The sequence below is a fragment of the Miscanthus floridulus genome, chromosome 15 (assembly GCF_019320115.1).
Source record: "Miscanthus floridulus cultivar M001 chromosome 15, ASM1932011v1, whole genome shotgun sequence".
NCBI classification, from domain to species: Eukaryota; Viridiplantae; Streptophyta; class Magnoliopsida; order Poales; family Poaceae; genus Miscanthus; species Miscanthus floridulus.
The window spans coordinates 28,934,772-28,956,634 of NC_089594.1; the positions used below are offsets into that span (position 1 = coordinate 28,934,772).

A 21,863-nucleotide genomic window follows, 5' to 3' on the forward strand; every position below is an offset into this window, starting at 1 on the left:
CAAGCTTCCTCTACTTCACCAGCTTCCTCTGCTTCACCAGCAGCAGAAACAGAGCAGGCGGACCCAGTTGAGTTCGCGTCACCGCTCGAGGACGACGACGATCGCCTTGATGCCTCCTACGGTGGCGAGCAGCTGCGGTACCGTACCATGCCCAACATCATCGGGGACGCACCCACACCGCTGCCGGCTTCACGTCTCTTCGCCGAGCTTCATCTCACGCACGCCGGCGAGCCAGCCAACTTCACGGAGGCTGAAGGCGATCCTGCCTGGCAGGCCGCCATGGAGCAGGAGATCAAGGCAGTTGAGCAGAACTGCACTTGGGAACTTGTGGAGCTTCCTCCCGGTCATCGGCCCATCACTCTGAAGTGGGTCTACAAGCTCAAGAAGGACGAGCGGGGCGCGGTGACCAAGTACAAGGCGCGTTTGGTGGCGCGGGGCTTCGTCCAGCAGGAAGGGATCGACTTCGACGACGCGTTTGCTCCCGTGGCGCGCATGGAATCCGTCCGAGTTCTCCTCGCGCTGGCAGCCCAAGAAGGATGGCGCGTCCACCACATGGACGTCAAATCTGCTTTCCTCAACGGCGACCTCAAGGAGGAGGTGTATGTGAAGCAGCCGTCTGGCTTCACCGTCGCCGGGAAGGAGAAGATGGTGTACCGTCTGCGCAAGGCTCTGTATGGCCTGCGGCAGGCTCCTCGAGCTTGGAACGCCAAGCTGGATGCCACCCTCAAGGAGATGGGTTTCCAGCAAAGCGACCATGAAGCTGCGATGTACAGGCGAGGAACAGGGGAGGAGCTGCTGCTGATCGGTGTCTATGTTGATGATTTGATCATCACCGGTGCCAGCACTCAAGCCATAGAAGGTTTCAAGGCTCAGATGAAGAAGGTCTTCGACATGAGCGACCTCGGCCTTCTGTCTTTCTACCTGGGAGTCGAAGTACATCAAGATTCAGCTGGGATCACTCTGAGGCAGACCCATTATGCCAAGAGGATCCTTGAGCTAGGAGGCATGGATGCCTGCAACCCTGCCCATACACCAATGGAGGAACGGCTGAGGTTGAGCAGGCAGAGCACGGCTGAAGAAGTTGATCCTACCCAATACAGAAGATTGGTGGGCAGCCTGCGATACTTGGTCCACACAAGACCTGACTTAGCCTTCTCAGTTGGCTTTGTCAGTCGGTTCATGGAAAGACCAACAGCAGAGCACCAAGCTGCCATCAAGCGCATCCTGAGATATGTGGCTGGTACTCTGGAATTCGGACTTCACTACACTAAAGCTCCAGGGAGAGCAAGGTTTGTTGGATACTGCGACAGTGACTTGGCTGGGGACATTGACACCAGCAAAAGCACTAGTGGCACTCTGTTCTTCCTGGGAAGCAATCTTGTATGCTGGCAGTCTGTGAAGCAGAAGGTGGTAGCTCTATCTAGTTGTGAAGCTGAGTACATTGCCACTACCACAGCTGCAAAACAAGCTATTTGGCTATCCAGGTTGCTAGCAGACCTCCTTGGAAGGAATGTGGAAGTGGTTGAACTGAAGGTTGACAGTAAGTCTGCACTTGCTCTAGCCAAGAATCCAGTCTTTCATGAGCGCAGTAAACACATCAGAATCAAGTACCATTTCATTAGAAACTGCTTGGAAGATGGAAGTATCAAGGCTGATCACATATCCACCACTAATCAGCTGGCTGACATTCTAACCAAGTCTCTTGGAAGATCAAAATTTGAAGAGATGAGGGGAAGAATTGGGCTCAAGCATATCACTTCCAAGGACCACAAGGCTAAAGGGGAGAATTGTCAGTAGTTAGCCTAGTGTTCTTGTTTTTCATGTTACCTGCTATAAGATATTTACTATTCTCTGTAATGTGTTTCCTTGGCAACCAAGTTGATCATGGTGCCTTGGCAACCAAGTAGGAATCATAGCATCTGCTTTATGCAGTTAGAATATGCTAAGAAGTAGGTACACCACTTGCCTATATATGCAGTGGTTAGCATCTTTGTATCCCTAAGTCATTTTTGCAATACAATCCAAGCGGCCTGTTGGCCAAGCTGCCCTCTGGCAGCCAACAGCCCCTGAGTACAACAGAACATATGGGAAAAATTTACGATGCACATCTTCTGTTGGTAGAAACTCAAAATAGGGCACTTCTAGAGTACAGATAACATGCACATCCCTGTGTTTCATATCATAGGACACCAGTCTTTTCTTTAACCAATCATAGAAGAAGATCAAATCGCTGTCTGGATGAAACGCAGCTGTGTAGTAGTCCCATACCCTTCCTGGCATTCTTGGTCCAAATAGATCTGGCTTGTTGATGCTTTGTTTAAAGATCCATATCCACTCCTCACTGTCATGATCCTCAAGAACATAGATTGACATGGCATCACTTGAGTCGAGATTGCTATCAACATAAAGTAAGCGGCCCTGAGAATGACAGACAGAACCAGAGCCACAACCATTTTCCCTCACTCGGGAGATCCTCCATGTCTGGCCCACTGTGTTCACCGACACGACTAAATTGCATATCATGCAGAAATGCAGGAAGCCTTTGAAATAGGTCATTTGGCCCATGTATTGGACATCTTGTATGTATGGGGCTTCTCTGAGAACCCATCTTCCCGTTTGGGACGAGTATATCTCCACTGCCCAGACGATGAATTCATAATGATCCAACTCCTGCACCAGCTGAAACACATGGAAATGCAGGGAGATGGACGGACCGAAGCCTAGTGCTGCTGTGCTGGTGTCTATGGGCGTGTTTGGGACCGCGTTTCTTGCAGCGGAGGTGAAAACAATCCGAGAATCGCGCCAAACGCTCCCACGGTGCGATGATTGTTTTCCTCGCACACGGCATCGAAACTGCACAAATGAACTAGCGCCTGCATTTTCGGCACCGCGCCGCGATACACGTACCGCACCGCGCGGTGGGTAACCGCGGTCCCAAACACGCCCTATGGGTGGACTGACACCGTCTGAATAGCCAACCTGACCCGGGACGCGGCTTGGTTGGGGTAAGGTAACCCACTCCCCCCGGTGGCTGGATTGCACAAGACGTAGAAGGGTGGTGGTGAATGTCGTTGCCAATATTCCTCGCTCCGCAAGAGGAGCAACCCGTTGCAAGAGTCCAGCAGCTCACAGGTGGGGGGCAGGAAGGAGAGAGCCGTATCAACCCCGGGAGGCGGAGGCAAAACCGAGGACATAGACAAGCCGATGAAGTCCCAGATCGGGCGGCTGCCGTAGGGACGGGAGAAGAAGAGGCCCGACAGCATCTGCGCGAACCTGCGTCGGTTGGCCGGATCGGAGATGAAGGCGCGCCAGGCCCGCGAGACGCACTTGCAGAGGCAGAGCGACTTTGCCGGCAACCGCGCGAGGATCTCGACGATGAGCTCGTCCGGGACCGGGAGGACGGCCGCTGCCGCCCGGCGGCTCCCTTCCTCCATCTCGACGGAAGAGGTGCAGCAGAACCTGCGATTCATGCGGCGGCGCCTGGTTACCATCGGGACCCGAATGGATTCACTACGGTTATTTATCGCTGGGATTTGGGGGGGGCATTGAGAGTCGATTGCTTGCTCACCTCTTGTGCGGACCCCAATCAACCGTCGCCGGAGAAGATGACGGATGGGAGGGGCGGGGAGCCGGCGACCGAGCGAGCCCGGGCGGTGAGGCGGGTTCGTGTATCAGGCGTCCACTGAAACGTGTGGCCACCGTTTTGTTGGTCCACCTGTCAGATGTCTCTCCTTCTGTTTACAAGAGAGTCTCAGCTGTTGCAACTCTCATGAAATCTCTTTGCTAGCCAATACTATGCCAGCCATGACATATTAAGCTTCAAACGATTAGTAACTAGGAAGAAATGCTTCGTTAAGCGGATACCAAATTCGGACCTGCACAAGCTAACAACAGTGTTCTCATGGTAGCAAATACTATGCCAGCCATTGTCTGATTCATGACTCATGAGTAATGACCAAAGTAGCTCTTAACAGGAATCATTTTGGCTGTTGCATCTATGAACAGCACTAAATTTTAGAGAAATTTGCAAATACTGTGAGTGTTTGTGAAGCCTATATGCAAGACTATATGCAAGTAACTTGCATTTCCATGCCCGCATATATGAATATGAAATGTGAGTGTTTGTGAAGCCTTTCTTTTTTAAGGCCACCACAAAGTGTACATAGATTGTCATCGTATTCTGAAACTCTGAGTTGGAAAATACGTTATCCCAATGTCAGATATGGTCAAGCCTTCACATCAAACGACCTTCATAGCATGCTCGAGGATACTTATGCTGTAGCTGGCGCCACTGCACAAAGAACTGGTCAGCTATCCGTAGCTTGTACAACAGTAAACCGCTCAATGATAGCTTCTTCACCCTTGCAATGCTTTCAATGTAGAAAATGGAGGACCATCCCAAACCAATCACCTACAGAAAGACAGCAATCCTAAACCAGTTAGATACTAGAAAATACGGCATCAACTTGAAACTTGGGGCGAAGAAATTAGCAATCGCAAGCATGATCAATGGCAATATTATCCATTTATTCTCCAAGATCAATCGCACAAGGCTCATACTGCATCAAGTAAGCAAGCATAGAAGCTAGGGTGTGAGGGCTACCTTCAGAAGGAATGCTGAGATGCATAGAGGAAAGCATGTCCCTGGACCATTACAAAATATCTGGAGGAGTATTACAAAGCTTTAGTATTTAAACTCATGCTGCAAATAGCTACCATAGTTTGAACTAGGTACACACCACTTGTGGTCTAATTCTTATTACTAGCCACATAGCATGCAATGTGGCTAGCAATGTTGTTGCGATGGATGTAATATAAGATTGGCCTACTTCACGACTACGGTATATCTGCAAGAAATGAGCATTCTCGGCAGTCTTCATTCCATCACCCTGAAACGGCACTAAATATAATCATATTCCATATTCTAAATAGTTTAGCAAGTTCCCAGCATATAATTGGCTCAATGCAACATAATAATTGACCTCCACCTGAATAAGTGACTGTTCATAGACCTGTGCCTTTTGAAGACTCATGTTGTCAGTAAGTGCAGCCACATAGTATCTAGGTGTGAACCTATCCTTCTGAAGCGTTGTTACAATATTCATCATTTCTGCAGTATGCCCTCCTAACAACCAAAACACAAAATAATACATGTTTCATCAAGCTACATATCTTACAACTTCGACACTTGATAACTCAAAGAAACGACCAAATGTTCTAGCAAGAGTGTGAACAAGAGTCCAGTAAAATAGTAATAATGCTAGTGATGTGCTATTTGATAGTAATCCAATGTGAATAGAATTTCCCAATGGGAAAAAGAAAAGCCAAGAGAAAAGCATAAATATACTTTTTACAAAGAGATACAAGTGTGCTTTGTAATTGTAAATTGTAAAATGATAAGATCCCGGCAGTTTTAATACCACTATTAAACAAGCCAATACATGATTTTGTCCCACGATCTCTTTGTGACAGTCTATCATGATTAAGTCAGTGAAAAGGCAAATCCATATATGGAGACCAAGGGTTGTGCTTTCAGCTTTCATTACCATAGAAGAAAATAAACTCGCATATGAACTTGCAGTTACCAACAATTATTCAGTATAACCACATCTTGGTACTCACACATGCTCTTAAACCTTAGTACTGTTTAATATACCAGGCAACCGTATCCAAGACTTGTCCATAAGGTATTTGACAGGAAAGACCGCAATACGTACTCACCGGAGCCAAGGACTATGAGACAACGCAATCCAGTGGCGCGCGGCTTCGACGCTGGTTGGCCACTGTGCCACAGCACATAGAAGAAGCGGACTGTGAGCACAGACATAAGTACTGGAAAGGCGTAGAAGGCGGCCGCCACGGCGTCGAGACCCATCTGCGTTGAAGTAGCAGAGCGTGAAACACGAAGTTTACACATCTATCTACAATATTACTTCTTGTTTGGCCTATGCCTTCTAACGGACATGAAAGTATTGAGTGTTTCAACTTCATCCACTTCGAAACCCACTCTGTATTGTACGTACTCTAGCACAAAGTTCAAAAAGGCGACGCCTTGACTCCACATAGGCGCGACTAGTTGCTAGTCGATAGGTGCCTGCCTGGCCTATGGGGGTAGGCGGACATCTAGGCACTAGGCGCGATTAGGCGGCGCGGAGGCGGACGCAGAGGGCGAGCGCGCGAAAAATTGCCGCAGCGGGCGAGCGCGCGAAGACTTCCCGTGCGGAGGCGGACGCCGCGGGAGAGCGCGCGCAGCTGGCTTCGGCCGCGCGAAAACAGACGGGAAGGATAAGAGGGAGAGGACGCACTTCCTGCCTGCCATTTGCTCCTCCCCGCTAGGCGCTCCCCTCCCCGCCGGACGCGCTCCTCCCGCCAGAGGACCTCCTCTCCGCAGGTCCCGCCGGTCGTGCTCGTCCCCGCCTGGAAGCCCGTCCCCACCAGCGCACCCCTCCCGCCCCAGCCCCCAAGGTCAGTCCCCCTGCTCTCTCCCCTGCATACTAAATCTGAATGATTGAAGTGATTCAAGTGAATACTGAATGAATGGATGGATACTGAATATATTCTATGAATAATGAATGAATGGATGGATACTGAATCTGTCTTTTGTGATTGCCTGAATATATTCTTTGATTGCCTGAATGTATTATTGATTGACTGAATGTATTATCGATTTCGATTGACTGAATGTCTGAATGTATAGGTCACTGAAATCTGAATGTTTGCTCACTGAACTGTATGCTCTGAACTCTTGAATGTAGGATGTCGACAACAGAAGCTTTACCTGCACCTGAAACTGAAACTGAGGGAGCGAATCTCCTGAGAAGGAATTCGGATGATGTGGGATGGGAATATGGGGTTCTTGTTGATGCTAACAACAAGGACAAGGTGAAGTGCAAACTCTGTGACAAGGTGATGCAAGGCCGGATTTATTGGTTGAAGTAGCATGTGGCCCATGAAGGAAAGAATGTGACGAAATGTAAGGCCAGAACACCGGAGGCTCCGGAGGCTAAAGAGAAGTGCAAGAAAGCACTAAATGATGCAAAAAGGATGAGGGAGGAGACGACTGTTCGTGAGCTAAAACTTAGAGAGGAAGTGAATGTTTCTCAGGTTGGAGGTGGAGAGTCAGAGGAAGTCACTTGTATTGGAAGTTCTGAGCCTCACAAATTAGGACCCATTGACAAATGGACATGTGCTATTGATCCTAAAGCAACCAAATCTGAATCTTTGACTCAACAGAACCTGAACAAGGAACTTTGGAAAGAAAGAACACATGAGGTGCATAAATATATTGCAAGATGGGTCTATACACATGGTAATTTCCTATTCTGTATTTATATTTCAGAATTCAGTAGATGCTATTATGGCTGTACTGAACACTAATCAACCTTCTTTTTTTGTAACATTGGCAGCAATACCATTCAATGCATGTGACAATGATGAGTTCAAGCAAAAGTGTGAAGCAATTGGACAATCTAGGGCTAGACTTGAACCTCCAACTCAGTATGATCCGCGAGAGAGATTGCTGGAAGAAGAATATGCAAGAACCAAGAGTTTGCTGCAAGAACATGAAGCCGAGAAGATGAAGAATGGGTGCTCTATTATGACTGATGCTTGGTCAGATAGGAAGAGAAGCATAATGAACCTGTGCACTAATTGTGCTGATGGAACCAGTTTTATCAGCTCAAAAGAGATGTCAGATATGTCACACACAAGTGAAGTCATCTTTGAACTAGTGGACAAAGCAATTGAAGACATTGGTCCAGATAATGTGATGCAAGTAGTGACAGACAATGCCTCTAATAATATGGGAGCAAAGAAGCTATTGGTTGAGAAGAGACCACAGATATTCTGGACCTCTTGTGCAACTCACACAATCAACTTGATGCTCCAAGGAATTGGCAACATGGCTCGGTTCAAGAAGATGATTAACCAAGCAAAGGCATTCACCATATTTGTCTATGGGCACACAAGAACATTGGAGTGCTTGAGATACTTCACAGAGGGGAAAGAGATAATAAGGCCAGGAGTGACTAGGTTTGCTTCAACCTTTCTCACTTTGAACAACATACAAGAGAAGGACCAATTAAGAAAGATGGTGGTTCATAGTAGGTGGGACTCATTGAAGGATGTGAAATCAAAGAAAGAAAAAGATGACACAACAATTATATTGAATCCAACCTTTTGGAAGGATGTCAAGCTAACATTGACTGTTTTTGAGCCATTGGCAAAAGTTCTCCGTTTGGTTGATGGGGATGTGAAGCCATCCATGGGTTTCGTTTATGGAGAACTACTAAAGGCAAAGAGAGAGATCAAAGAGGCCTTCGGCAATGAGTCCCGGTTCAAGGAGGTAATTGTTGTTATTGACAAGAAGATGAAAGGAAGACTTGATTCTCCATTGCATTTGACAGCTTATTTGCTGAATCTACACTATAGTTATAGTAACCCATCAATCTTTGATGAGCCCACAATAACAGAAGGATTTATCAGTTGTGTGGAGACTTTTTATTATCATGATAAGGATAAGCAAGATCAGGCTGCCAACATTGAACTAAAAAAGTTTTAGAATAGAGAAGGACCATTTAACAAGAAGCTTGCAAGGACTTTTGAAAACTTTAATTACAACCCAGGTAGAGGTACTTATTATTACATGGTTGTTTGCTGTTTTCATCTAATAATAAATTTGTTGTAACTACTAACTAATAGAGGTGTTTTTCATTTATTTCAGCATCATGGTGGCTGCTGTATGGAACTGAAACACCAGCTTTACAGAAGATGGCTACAAGGATCCTATCTTTGACATCAAGCTCTTCTAGTTGTGAAAGAAATTAGAGCGGGTTTGAAGGGTTTAGTACCTATCCGGTGTTAACATTTCAGCAGCATTACAATTAAATTGCAGACCTGAAAATGCTCTTATTTTTAATTTATAGGTACACACTAAGAAGAGAAATAGGCTTACTACAGCCCGCCTCAACAAATTGGTCTATATTCAATTCAACTCTAAGCTGATTAATAAGAAAGAAAAGATCAAGTCAAAGAAGATCAGTGATGTTCTCTTATCTAATGATACAACTGAAGCTCAAGGTTTTCTACATGAGAATGGAGATGATTGTGCATTAGTTGTCTATAGAGACGAGGAAGATGAGATGGAAGGTACAGGGATACGTTGGTCTGTTATTGGAGATGCAGTGGGAGCAGAAGAACAACTTGAGCTTTGTAAAAGTGCAAGAGTGAGACAACTTTATGAAGGAGAAGAATTTGACTACGAAGAAGAACAGTTTGATGAAGATGATGATGATTATGTGGAACCTTATTGAAGAAGAAAGATGATATGGTAGTGGGGCCTTTTTATCATGTCATGGTTTATCTTTTATGATGCATTCATGTATGTCTTAAACTTATGAACTGCTGCTGTGTGACTGTGTTTTTCTTCTTTTGTGAGAACTATGTGCTCTCTGAACAAGACCTTTATTTATGAATTGTGTTGTGCACTTGTACTGCTGTCATGTCCATTTGTTTGTGCTTTAAAATTTGTAATTACTAGCTGCTGATATGGTCTGTTCATGGATGGGAGATGGCTGAAATCATTCAGATAAGTGTCAACTTGCTATTTTCTATTTTTTTGATGAACTGCTTGCTGTCTATTGAGTATTTACAAGTTGTCAATCCTTGTTGTAGGAACTAGGAACGAGCTGTCTATTGATTATTGAGCCTAAGCCAGTAAGCCACTAAGGTATGTCTACTGCCCTCTCTTTTATATACTGTATTCAGCTACTCTATGCTTCTATTTAACTAATTTATTCAGCATTTTCTGCTATATATATATATATAATACATATATGTTGTGTGCTAAATTGGCAAAACACCTAGAACAACACATTGAAATGCCTAGGCTGGTCTAGGCTAGTCTTGGCGCTAGGCTATGGTCAGCGCCTAGAAAGCGCCTAGCGCCTTCTTGAACTTTGCTCTAGCACATGGACAAATTATATCTCAGTGATCCAAAGAATAAACTCTGCGTTGCTACTGCACTGCTGTACATCAACTCTAGGCACCAGTACCAAATTCAACAAAATTCATTTTACTGACCTTAATATACTCCGTACTGTGCTGTTGTACATCAATGTTTGATGTTTCTATTTCACTATCTCAGTACATATAGTGGAACAAAACTACAATCACTGAATCGCTGTGTGCGGAACGAGACTGCAGATTGTAGACAGGAGACGCGGAGAGAGGATAGAGGAGGCTCACCGCGGCGGCTCGGCCGGCGCACGACGGTCGGAAGTCAGCGCAGACTCGTGGCCGCGCCGGCCTCAGTGGGTGCGAGCGCGACGATGCCCCTGGCTGCTGGCCTGCTGCGGACCTGCCCCGGCCGCGGGCCGCCCAGCCTCTGGCCGCTACCCTCTGTGCGCGGCGCGGCAGCAACCGCCCAAGTCAAGCCGAGAAGAGAGCTGCCGGTCCGCCGCCGCTGCCGCCGCCGCCAGCGGATTGGAACGCAGGAATGGTAATCGGGAAGCGGGATCGCGAGAAGCGCCGCGTGCGGGGTGCGGGACGGCGACGTCTTTGGTCGTGCCTCGGTCGGCCTCCTCCGCTGCGGCTGCGCTTATGGGCTGGGCCAATTGCCTGAAGTACATGGGTCGGGTTTGACTCTATTACAGGGTATGCTGAAGAATTTCCATTTTTATATTTTTATATTTGTTTTTCTTTTGAAAAATTTGAAAAATATTGCAACAAACGATGAGTATATTTATGCTCCCGTAACCAAGCTGGGGCCCGCGTCGCCTGGGCGTGGCTCGACCGCACGTGAGGACTGCTCGCGCCCCCTCCACTTTCTACACGCATGCATGCAGGACCGTGCCCGCTCGGCAGCGCCCCAATAGCTGCACAGGCGGCTGCGGCGTGTGGGTCTCATTGTAATATTTACAACACTAGATCTACTTTTACAACATCTAGATGAAACACTTGCAACATACGTTCAAACAGCTCAAATACTTGCAACATACGTCTGGAACACTTGCAAACACTAGAAAAAACTTAAAAACACGTGTGTAGCCATTGCAAACATATATAACATCAAGATAAAACACTTTCAACATACGTATGGAACACCCGAAACACTTAAACATACGCTTGCAACATGCTTGTATATGTAACTTTTAGATCTACTTTTGCAATATCCAGAAGAAACACTTGCAACATACGTTTGAAACTGATGAAACATTTGGAACATACACTTGAAACATACGTGCATAGCCATTGCAACATATATAACATCTCGATCTACTTTTGCAACATCCCGATCTATTTTCTAACATCGATATAAAAACAATTACAATATACCTTTGAAACACTTGAAATATACATTTGCAACGTGTGCTTTCATTGCAACAACTGCTTGTTGCATCGGCAAATGGAGGCTCGTCGACGCGTGGAGGTCACCGTTGTAGAGCTCGCCGGCGGCACACAGAGGGCGGGGTGGGGTTAGTAGTATATGTAACTTTCAGATCTACTTTTGCAACATCCAGATGAAACACTTGCAACATACATTTGAAACTGATGAAACATTTGGAAGATATACTTGAAACATACATGCGTAGCTATGTGCAACACCTCGATCTACTTTTATAACATTTTGATCTACTTTTGCAGCATCAATATAAAATAATTGCAACATACCTCCAAAACACCTAAAACACTTGAAACATACGTTTGCATATATGCGCTTTCAGTGCAACATCTGCTTGCTGCTTCGCATATGGAGGTTCGTTGTCACGTGGAGGTCGCCGGTGTAGAGCTCGCCGGCGGCGCACAGAGGGCGGGGTGGGGGCGACATGGATGGCGATGGCGCAAAGGCACGGGTAGGCGCAGCCGCGATGACACAAAGGGTGGGTGTGGGTGCGGTGGCAACATAGAGAACGGGTGGGGACGACAATGGTGGCGCGGAGAGGATGGGGTGGGCATGGGGTTGGGCTGCAGCGACGACATAGAGCGCGGATGTAGGTAGCGGCGGCAGCATGCAAAGGAGTGAAGCACACGCATTCTTGGGACAGGGCGTTCGTCCGTCCGGACGGCCTGTGTTTAAACATTACCGAATTCAATTAATATGGTGATATTAACTTATAGTAAGTAAACAGGTGGAATTAGCCGATTCAAACGATGGAATTTCTTATTGCTGGACAACATACTTTAAAAAGTATGATCCTCGTTTTGGAGATAAAAAATTATATGAAAATCGTACAGCTTGATATCTAAAACTTTATTTTTTTTCACAACAGCCAAAGCCGAATTTCATTACTGATGTAACAAAATTACATGGCTCCACAGTTTAACGAGTATATGAAGCGCCGCCACCTGAACATCAAAGCGACCATGGAATTGATCACCCAGGGATCCATCCCATGATCAGACACTACTACCAAACCAAAAACGGTGACATTGAAGCTACCAAAAAAACCCCGTAGACACATCAAGCTTTCAATATAGCGCACCTGCCCAGAACAGCGTGCAGGCCGTACAAACACAACACCCTCACACTTCCCTATCCATCTTCGTTTTAACAAATTGTCCTTATTGAGTATAGCTTCCTGTAGAAAGCAGCCACACGAAGACTTTGACTTTTAACAGGATTTTGGCTTTCCAGATCTTATTGAAATTATATCCAAATTCATTCTTACAGAGTTGAGTGTAGGTTGATTTCACAGTAAACACCCCTGATTTTTACCAGTCCCAGCTGGTTCTATCTTTCACCTGATTAACATTGAACCTGTGCACAATGTCTTGCAATCTTCTCAATTGACTTTGCAGCTCCTCATGCAGCCACCTCCTAAAGGTGAGGCGCCAGTTCTTTTGTCTCATGATAGCCACAGAACATTCCTGTTCCTCACTGATAGCATACAATTGGGGAAATTTGTCTGCTAACGACACCTGCCCACACCATCTATCATGCCAGAAGCTAGTAGCTCTCCCATTGCCTGTCACCATGGACCTACGACCTCTCAAGTAGATCTGTCTAGCTTTCAGCAAATCATTCCACAGAGGGGAATTTTTGTTGCTCCTCTTAACATGAGTTATGCTACCCTTTTTCAGGTATTTCTTATGAACAATATCTTGCCATTCTCAGCTTTCCACCACCACTTAAAGAGTAAGCTAATATTCATTTTCCTAAGGTTTTTGATCCCTAATAAACCCCCTTGCCTTTTTGGTTTAGTGATCCTAGTCCATTTAACCAAATGATACTTTCTCTTCAAGGTGCCTCCCTGCCATAAGAATCTCTTCCTAGGAATATCCATCTTCAGGTACATAGACATAGCATAGATTGGTGGATTACTCAAACAGGAATTAATCAACACCAGTCTACCACCCAGACTCAAAGAGCTGCCCTTCCAACCATCCAGACTTTTATACGTCTTCTATATGGGCACCCAATAAGTGTTAATTATTTACTCACACTAGTAAACTAGTGGGTTTCAATCCCGGTTGGTAACTGACTTTTAGTCCCGGTTTCTCAATCGGTCTATATGGGCACCCAATAAGTGTTAATTATTTACTCACACTAGTACACTAGTGGGTTTCAATCCCGGTTGGTAACTGACTTTTAGTCCCGGTTTCTCAATCGGGATTGATCCTGGGTCACGCAACCGGGACTAAAACCCATCATCGGGGCTAAAAAATAGTGTAAATCCTGGGAAGACCTCTCTTGCGGTATATGAGATTCGAATCCAAGACCTCATGCCTCGGGTGTAGCTTGCTTACCAACTCAAATGCACACCACATGTGACAAAGTCCTGGGCACTCTCTTTTTGAATTCACACGTGGGGACCTTTAGTGCCGGGTGGGAGACCTTTAGTCCAGGTCAGTGACACCAAACAGGACTAAAGGGTGGCTTTTAGTCCCAGTTGGTGTTACCAACCGGGATAAAAGGGCTTTTGGTGCCTGTAAAATTTAGACCCGGGACTAATGCTCACATTAGTCCCAAACCCCAATACAACCGAGACTAAAGGTGCGAACCGAAAGTCGTTTCTCTACTAGTGTCATTATCTCTAAAAGTCACAACCTTTTCGTATGACCTTGTATGAAGATAAAATCTATATAAATATTATAGTTAGAAATGGGATCTACAACTTTAGCTCATAACTTTTTTGTTTGAAGTCATATTGGTGATGAAATAATCAATACAAGTTTCATATTTCTGTAGATCTGAGTGTTATATCAATTATTTCAGCACTAAGGTGACTTCAAACAGAAAAATTATGAACTTCAAAGTTATAGGTCTTATCGAGGTCTACAATTCGTTAAAAATTTGTCTCCATACTGTTAAGAAAAAAAGAAATCCAGATGTTTGGAACAGCGGTAGAGTCAATTCCGCCAATTTTTTTTTTTCTTTTGGTGATAAGTTAACATATCGAAGTATCAATTGGCAATGGGAGTATATATAGATGTGTAACCTTTTGTTGTGATAGTTTTGTTTTCAAAAACTAATTTACTCTCCTACAATTAAAAAGAACAAAGCGTGGACACTTTTTGGTGCGATATTCCAATGTGGATCCATCGTCCTTCCTTCATGCGATCCGACGTGCGGCATGCGGCAATCGCGCCCCCATCTCCTGCGGCAATTGATCCCTCCACCATCGACCTTCTCCTGCGGCAATCGCGCCCCCATCTCGCTCCCCGTCGCACCTGCTCTCCAACCTCACCCCATGGTCCCTGCCCCCGATGCCTCCCACCATGCGCGTGACTCCCCCACTCCCCCGACGCCTCCTCTCCCACGCACGCAACTCCTCCTCCTCAATCTCTCCCCCACTGACGAGGCACCAGCCCACCAGGCGAGGGCGCCGACCAAGGACGCCAGGCCGCCCACCGCCAGCATGGCAATACAGGCCTCGCGCCACCGGCCACCAGGGTGCAGGGCCCGCGCACACTCTCTTGTGGTGATCGTACACCATCGTGGTAGCCCTACGCCAGGTGTCCAGGTTTTCGTCAGGCCCTTTGCCATGCCTTCGCCGGCGACGAGCACCCAACAGGTACGCCCACCCCTTCCCTGCTCTCCCTTCTATGCAAAGCCGAGGACCCAAACCCTAACTTAAGCTATTTGGTGTACTCAGATCTAATCTAATGTCAACAGTGTGACGCGTCTCCTCTCCCTCACACTAACACCGACGGACCGCCCCTGCCCTGTCGTGCTAGGCGCTCAGGTCTCCGCCGCCGCCGCTTCGCGCCGCCGTTGTCGCACGCCAAGAGCTCCTGTCTTCGTCGGTCACTTCACTGGATCATCGGGCCCTTCACCTACGATGAGAACCCAACAGGTATGCCCACCCTTTGCGGACCTGAGCATTTGGTATTCGAGTCTGATCTGATCTAATTGCAAGTGTATGCAAGTATTATGCCTACGAATGGAATATATGTGTGCACTTAAGACTGCTACAGGGAGAGTAGTTCTAGGAACTCTGATCTCTGTGACCATTATAGGCTTGCGCTTGTAGGCTTGTAATTGTAGTCCAGTTTGGTCATATGCAGTATGTATCTTTCTATGCTTGATGCTGCAGGCGGGCTGAACAAACAAGGCATTGTATAACCAAAAGAATATTAATGCCTGTCATTTGGCAGATGCAGCAACGGGTAGTTTATAGTTCAGATTTAATAGCATCACTGCTCTCTGCTTATTTGCCAGCCTGCCAAACCGATGGATGTCATGATTCAAGTGTTGTCTTGCATTCTCTTCTTTATTCCATGCCCATTGCACCTGCTTTTTATCTGTTTGTCACACCGTTGTCATGGTGCGTTGCTTCGCTAGGTCCTGTGCTCCGGTGCGTGGTCGTGTGCTCAAGAGTTCTTCATCCAAAGATGCAGCAATCCTTGGAATATTTTGGGTGTCCATTAGTGGTGGTTTTACTATAATCGATTGGTATGATTCTGGCACCCGTCCCTTTTTGTCCCTTTGTTTTCTGCCGATCCTGTGATCTAAGTCCTCTTATATGGTTGCTGGTGGATGAAATTATCCTCTATCCAGTTCTTGTCCACATAGACTGAAAGTTACTCTTATGAGTCTGTAAATGCCTTCCACTATGAAATGCAGCAGGGGAAATCTAAATGATCTTTACTCTCTGGGGACTAAGTATAGAGAATAATTGGACACAAGGATTGCTTGCTTAGTTTCAGGAAATAACAAAAATAAATGCTAATTTAGTTTCAGATACTAACACAAGCATTCAGTTTGGTGAGACAGAGTGATAAGCAGAGTTTCTTCTTTATGCTCAACGGGTAGTTTATAGTTCTAGATTTCTCAAGTTAATATGTATTTTTTTATCTCATTGACATGCATGGTTATGTGCAGGAATCAGCACAGGCTGCCTATGGTAGGTAAATAGGAGCATCATACTGCTTAAGTGGATCCTCGAAGTCTTGTGCTTTTGACGGGTTCCACAACAGGCTTGGCGGCGGATCTCTTGATTTTAGTATTGCTGATTAGTTCTTAGTACTACTATAACAGTTGCCTGTATCTATCGTCAATAAAATCCATTTTTCCTACCGGTCCACATTTTTAGTACTAATGGTAAACTTACACGAAAGCCTGCTACTGATAATACTGCTAGGAAAAAATAGACTGTTGCTAATTCTACTACTACTGACACTACCAATGGTAATACCACTAATACTACTACTGCTATTGGCAAGTATGGATGGCTCATTGCACTAACATTAATACTGTTTTTTTAATAGTAATTTCATTTCTCAATGCTTGATGTGCAACTAATACTTTTTGCATCTAATAATACTTCAGTTTCTAAATTTTACTTGTAAGATCACAGAAACTACTACTACAGCTGCTAATATTAATACAATGCTAAAAAGGATGAATAGTGATAGTATGACTAATACCCTGAATACTCATGCTACATTATTGCTTTTTCGAGCCGATTGACTTCCACATATTTTAGTTCAAATGTGCTACACTGAATATAGATGCATAGAGCAAATCTCATATGGTAGCCTGTAGTACATATTTCAGTTAAATCTGCTTATACTTACTATACCAGGAAATGGTGGGCATTATCACAACTAAATCTTATGGTTGTAAATTTGATACTTGATGATACATGATGCTGCCTGTTTAGTTGCATACCTATATATTTTTACTGAAATTTTTTCTGAAGGTTTTTTAAGACCACAAGACATGTCATTCAACCGCAATTGCAGTGAGTTATATTAGGATGTACTCCCTCTATCCCAAAATAGATGACAATTGTCTAGATTGTAGATTCATAACTAAAGTGTCATGTATTTTGAGACGGAGGAGTAACTTAGTTGTCTGATAGCTTGCATTTGAGTTAAAACTATACTTTGCAAGTATCATGAGGGCATGTTTCAAAAATCTGACATGTCATTGTTTTTGAATTACAGGCTACTCCCAGAGCTGGAGGATGACCATGCAGTTTCTTTGCACCCATACAACTTCCACGAAGCAGTGAGGTCCTGGGATCGTGTGACTGGGAGGTCATATAGTGTGGAGGGGATGATCAAGGAGCAGAGCTTGTTTACGAGGGGGTGGTCGAGCATGGGATGATGCTTTGATGGTGTTGAAAACTTTAGACATGTAGAGGTTCACAGGACCTGGATGGTGCTCGGGAGGTAGTAAACCTGACAGCCATCAACCTCAATGAAGAGTTGATGCTTTTCTTTGCCAAGCAAATTTAAAAACCTGTGTTATAAGGTGGACAAAACTTTATTTTGTGGTTTCCTTAGAAGATAGTTTTCCTTGTGATATGGTTTGAAGTTTACCCCAGAAAATTTCCCATGAAATGGCATTATTTACTCTACTTGTGCATTTATTTCCATGTGTATTAACATTTGCTTCTATTTTCATTGTAATCCATTTATCTTAACAATGTTTGAGGTGAGGGCACAGTTACAGTATTTAGTAGCTTTGCGATATTGTCCGAAGCTATGAGATGATTGATGGTTTGCAATGATCCTTTCATTAATTTAGTTTTCTCTCTATGTTTAATTGTTTATTCAGTCTATTTTATAGGCACGCCGGTAGATAATGGATGATAAGATTCAAGCATCCATAATTTATCTCTTTGACTTTGAGCATGAGTTTTGTTTTATTTTTTAATTGATATATTGTCCTTTTGTTTTTACCATAGCGTTAGCACGGGCATGCACGAAAAACGAAGATGTCTTTACACTGTAGAAATCTTTCAAGAAGAACATGCATAGATTATTCTTGTATTGAATATTATATATATATACAATCACCTAAATATTCTAATTAAACTACAAAAATTTGAATTAGGATACGAGGTAAGACATGCAAATAGATATTTCAAAACTACCTGTAGAGTCCAAAGAACTTAATAAATAAATCCTTCTAGAGGCTATGCAAATTCTCTCTAATATTTCATTTGGTGTAGTTAGTGTGATCATAGTACCTGCATGTATTCATGGAAAATAAATTGTATTATTAGGGCAGTACAAGGCTTCCTCCAAAGATCAGGCAACTCCTTCAACCCTAGAAATTATATCAATTGATTGCTGAAGAGAACGATGTAAGGTAGAGATGCCAATATCCTTGAGGCAGATCACATAAAGGATGAGAGTCCCTCTATGAGATTGCTCACAAGAGACTCAAACTTATATCTAATCATGGTAATGTTGAATTGCTTTGCATCAAAAGCATCGTCAATGATAAACGGAGACGTAGGTTTTAGTATGCATAGTGGAGGAAAACTCAACCTTGGCCTTCTCAGCAGCTTTTCTGAGCCTTTGCAGTGTGTCGGGTTCATAAAGCCCGAGGTCCCTCGGGGACCGGCTTCCACACCAAGGCTCGACCCAAGAGTCTAAAATGATAGGCCGGAAGGGCGGCCCAGTCACCGAATGGAAGGTCTAGTCGAAGAGGAACAACGCCCGCTCGCCGGCTACTTCAGCCCACCTCTCTGACCGGATCGTTCGCTTCGACTCCAGCCACCTCCAGACAGCCTCTCCGATCGGAAGGCCTGGCCCAAAACGCTACTTCTGACTCCAACCCCACGTTTCCGACCCGGGTTCACAGGAACCCTGCTCACCGCTCTTCTCCGATCGGCGCACTCAGAGCCGACTGGAGCCATCCGACTAGGGACGCCCGCTCGGTAGGAACCAGGAGACGTGTGGAGAAGAGCAAGGCAAGGCTCACAAGTCAAAACCACTGTACTAGGGACCATACCCTACACGGAATAGTACTCTGCAGCCACCCTGACACAAACAATATTGTAGGCACCGACATCTCCCTCTACAGTATTATAGGCGCCGCTAGAACACCCATACGGTAAGGCCCCCCACGTGCCTCTAAGCATCGATAGCGGTATGGGCACCGGGATTTACCATACCGAGTGAACATAGTGAGACTCCTCACATGCCTTTAGGCATCAAACAGTATTTGCAGGTACCGACGTCTACCATCCCTGAAAAAGGCAGCATGACCTCCCACATGCATCTGACATTCTATAGTGACATCAATAGTATTGTAGGCGCCTACCATTATCTTGTACCCACCGGCGGGGGCAACAAGGCTTGGTAGCATATGTACCCTCACCCTCTCACTTGTAAAGCCATCCCCTTTATCTATAAAAGGGGACGCGCTCCCTCCAACAAAGGAGAGCTTCTTTAGTCTTTCTGAGTAAACCAATATCGATCGAGTTCATCAGCTCACAACCATAGAACCACTGGGTTCGTACCCCAAGCACGCGCTTGAACACTTAGCTCATAGCGTAGCTCCTGTCGCTCTTGGCCCTTTCGACCAGAGCCGACCGGACCTCTTGTATACCCTATCTTTCTCCTTCTCGTTTGTAACCTCACTGTAAATTTTGAGCACCTGGGCTCAGGAATAAAGTCACTGACCGACCCAAACTAGACATAGGGCATGTTGCCTAAACCAGTATAAACCCTGTGTCATTGAGTGCTAGGCCACCTCCAATCACAACATACGGCAAAACTACAAATATTTACTAGTTGGTCAGATTCTGCACCGATAGTTGGCGCCGTCCGTGGGGAAGACGATGTACGTTCAACACTTTTTGGTCATCGAATGGCCCACTTTTCTGCCACCCTCATCGTGGCAGGCTCGAGCGATACGATTCGCTTCGGCTCACTAGAGTTTCCCGCACTCTCACCAGCTGGGGTGCGGGCTACACCCATCTTCGAGCCATCCCAGGCCTCCCTCTTCGAAAGCTTAGACTTCATTGCCGACCGGCTCGGTGTGCTACACCTCTGTGAAGAGGCTCACGTCCTAGTACCCATCGGAGGAGCACCCTCCATCAACTCCGGGATGCATGGCTTCGACGATGTAGCATCTGCGCTTCTTTCTGAGCAAACTCTCTACTCAAACCCCGCTGTAAGCAATATGCGTACTATTATTTACTCTTTGCTTACTATCTCCCACTGATCACCTGAAGGGACTGTACCGCCCACACCAGAAACACCGTACGATCGATTCCCCTATGGCCTCATGTCCTCCATGGATGCGTATGCTCGGGGGCTCCGAAGGATGCTGGCGTCATCCCCCCTCGCATCCGAATTTGTGGGAATGGTAGGCTACGCTCCTACCGAACTCCCGGATGGTGAGGGCGAGAGCGATGGTTCCAGCATCGGCAATGTAGCACCCCGCCACCAGCCGTCCTGGGAGTGCGCTATGGTGGACGCTCTGGGACAGCCACCAGAGGTTGTGGAGTCTATGTAGACTCACACCCCTCTGGACCCATGTGTGGGGGCCCTCGCGTCTATGCAAGCGCACGCTGAGGAATTACGACAACAGCAGCAGAACCATCCGCCGCCTGCGCCGGCGCAGTCGGTACAGCACATTGCACCCCATGCGCATGGCTCGGCGGGTGGCGTTTGTGGTCGCGCCTATCAGGTCCAACATGACATTGTGAACGAGGGGAACGATCTCCCCCAATTCGCCTGGGCGGGCCAGAACATCGCTGATGCGGTAATGCTTCTGCGTGGTGTTCTCGTCGACCTCTAGGAGTGGGCAGTCTACCAGAACCTCTGGGTTCTAGTAGAAGCCGCGGCCGTCCAATAGGCGGAAAGCTCCGTGTCGCAACTTCGACCCACACCCTCTCTCCCCATTGGGGGAATATGGACGCGCCAGATGGATCGCTCTATTCGCTCGCCGCTATAGCCATCAGGTGCGGCTCGAGGGGCAGCAGCCCCGCCACGGTCCAGCCTGGCGCCTGCCCCACACCGACCACTGGTACCCGAGCGGCCCAATCTGCACCAGGACGCTCGTAGCATCATCAGCAACCGACATCGGGCCCGACACGATCATGACGTCCATCGTACGGTAGCAGGCAACACAGATCCTAGCCGAACCATCAAGGGAAGCGGTGAAACACGCCCCAGGCGCGGTCGCCGGTCAGATGACCGGAGTCCCAGCCCTGAGGGCCTAGGACCATGGGCCTTTAGCTGGCGTATCTGGAGAGCACCATTCCCGCAGCGATTCTAGCCGCCCACCAACATCGCCAAATACACCGGGGAGACAAACCCAGGCATTTGGCTCAAAGACTTCTGGCTCGCCTGTCAGGCCAAAGGAGTGGATGATGACTATTTCATCATTCAGTATCTTTCCATTTGCGTGGGGGAACATGTTTGGGCATGGATTGAATTCCTCCTGCAAGACAGCGTCCGTGACTGGGTGGATCTCAAGAGGGTCTTTGTCGGGAATTTCTAGGGGACGTATGTCCATCCTAGAAACTCCTAGGACCTTAAGAGCTATCAGCAGGAGCCCAACGAGTCCCTATGGGATTACATATGCAGGTTCTCCCAACGATGCAACTCCCTCCCTGATGTCATCGACGCAGACGTCATCAGTGCATTCCTCTCCGGGACAAACTATGAGT

The 21,863-nt window shown here is 46.3% G+C and overlaps 1 protein-coding gene and 2 pseudogenes across 1 annotated transcript; 1 reads left to right on the forward strand and 2 right to left on the reverse strand.

Moving 5' to 3' along the window:
- Positions 1 to 1,996: 1,996 nt before the first annotated feature.
- Positions 1,997 to 3,983, reverse strand: LOC136508276 (uncharacterized; annotated as a pseudogene).
- A 136-nt stretch (positions 3,984 to 4,119) lies between these two features.
- Positions 4,120 to 10,587, reverse strand: LOC136508277 (uncharacterized). The gene is made up of 6 exons (XM_066502929.1): positions 10,246 to 10,587; positions 5,722 to 5,875; positions 4,989 to 5,125; positions 4,740 to 4,889; positions 4,604 to 4,663; positions 4,120 to 4,411 (listed from the first exon to the last, which is right to left on the reverse strand). The coding sequence occupies exons 2-6, from the start codon at positions 5,873 to 5,875 to the stop codon at positions 4,235 to 4,237; spliced, it is 678 nt and encodes a 225-aa protein (XP_066359026.1). The 5' UTR covers positions 10,246 to 10,587; the 3' UTR covers positions 4,120 to 4,234.
- LOC136508279 (uncharacterized) lies at positions 6,514 to 9,519 on the forward strand (annotated as a pseudogene).
- Positions 10,588 to 21,863: the final 11,276 nt, after the last annotated feature.

What these genes read in the sequence shown, in the direction of transcription:
- LOC136508277 (XM_066502929.1), bottom strand. Translation starts at nt 5,875, where the DNA reads ATGGGTCTCGACGCCGTGGCGGCCGCCTTCTACGCCTTTCCAGTACTT. An exon ending in ATGAACAGTCACTTATTCAG is followed by an intron (nt 4,890 to 4,988) that starts GTGGAGGTCAAT and finishes GTGCCGTTTCAG; the next exon opens with GGTGATGGAATGAAGACTGC. An exon ending in TAAGAATTAGACCACAAGTG is followed by an intron (nt 4,664 to 4,739) that starts GTGTGTACCTAG and finishes ATACTCCTCCAG; the next exon opens with ATATTTTGTAATGGTCCAGG.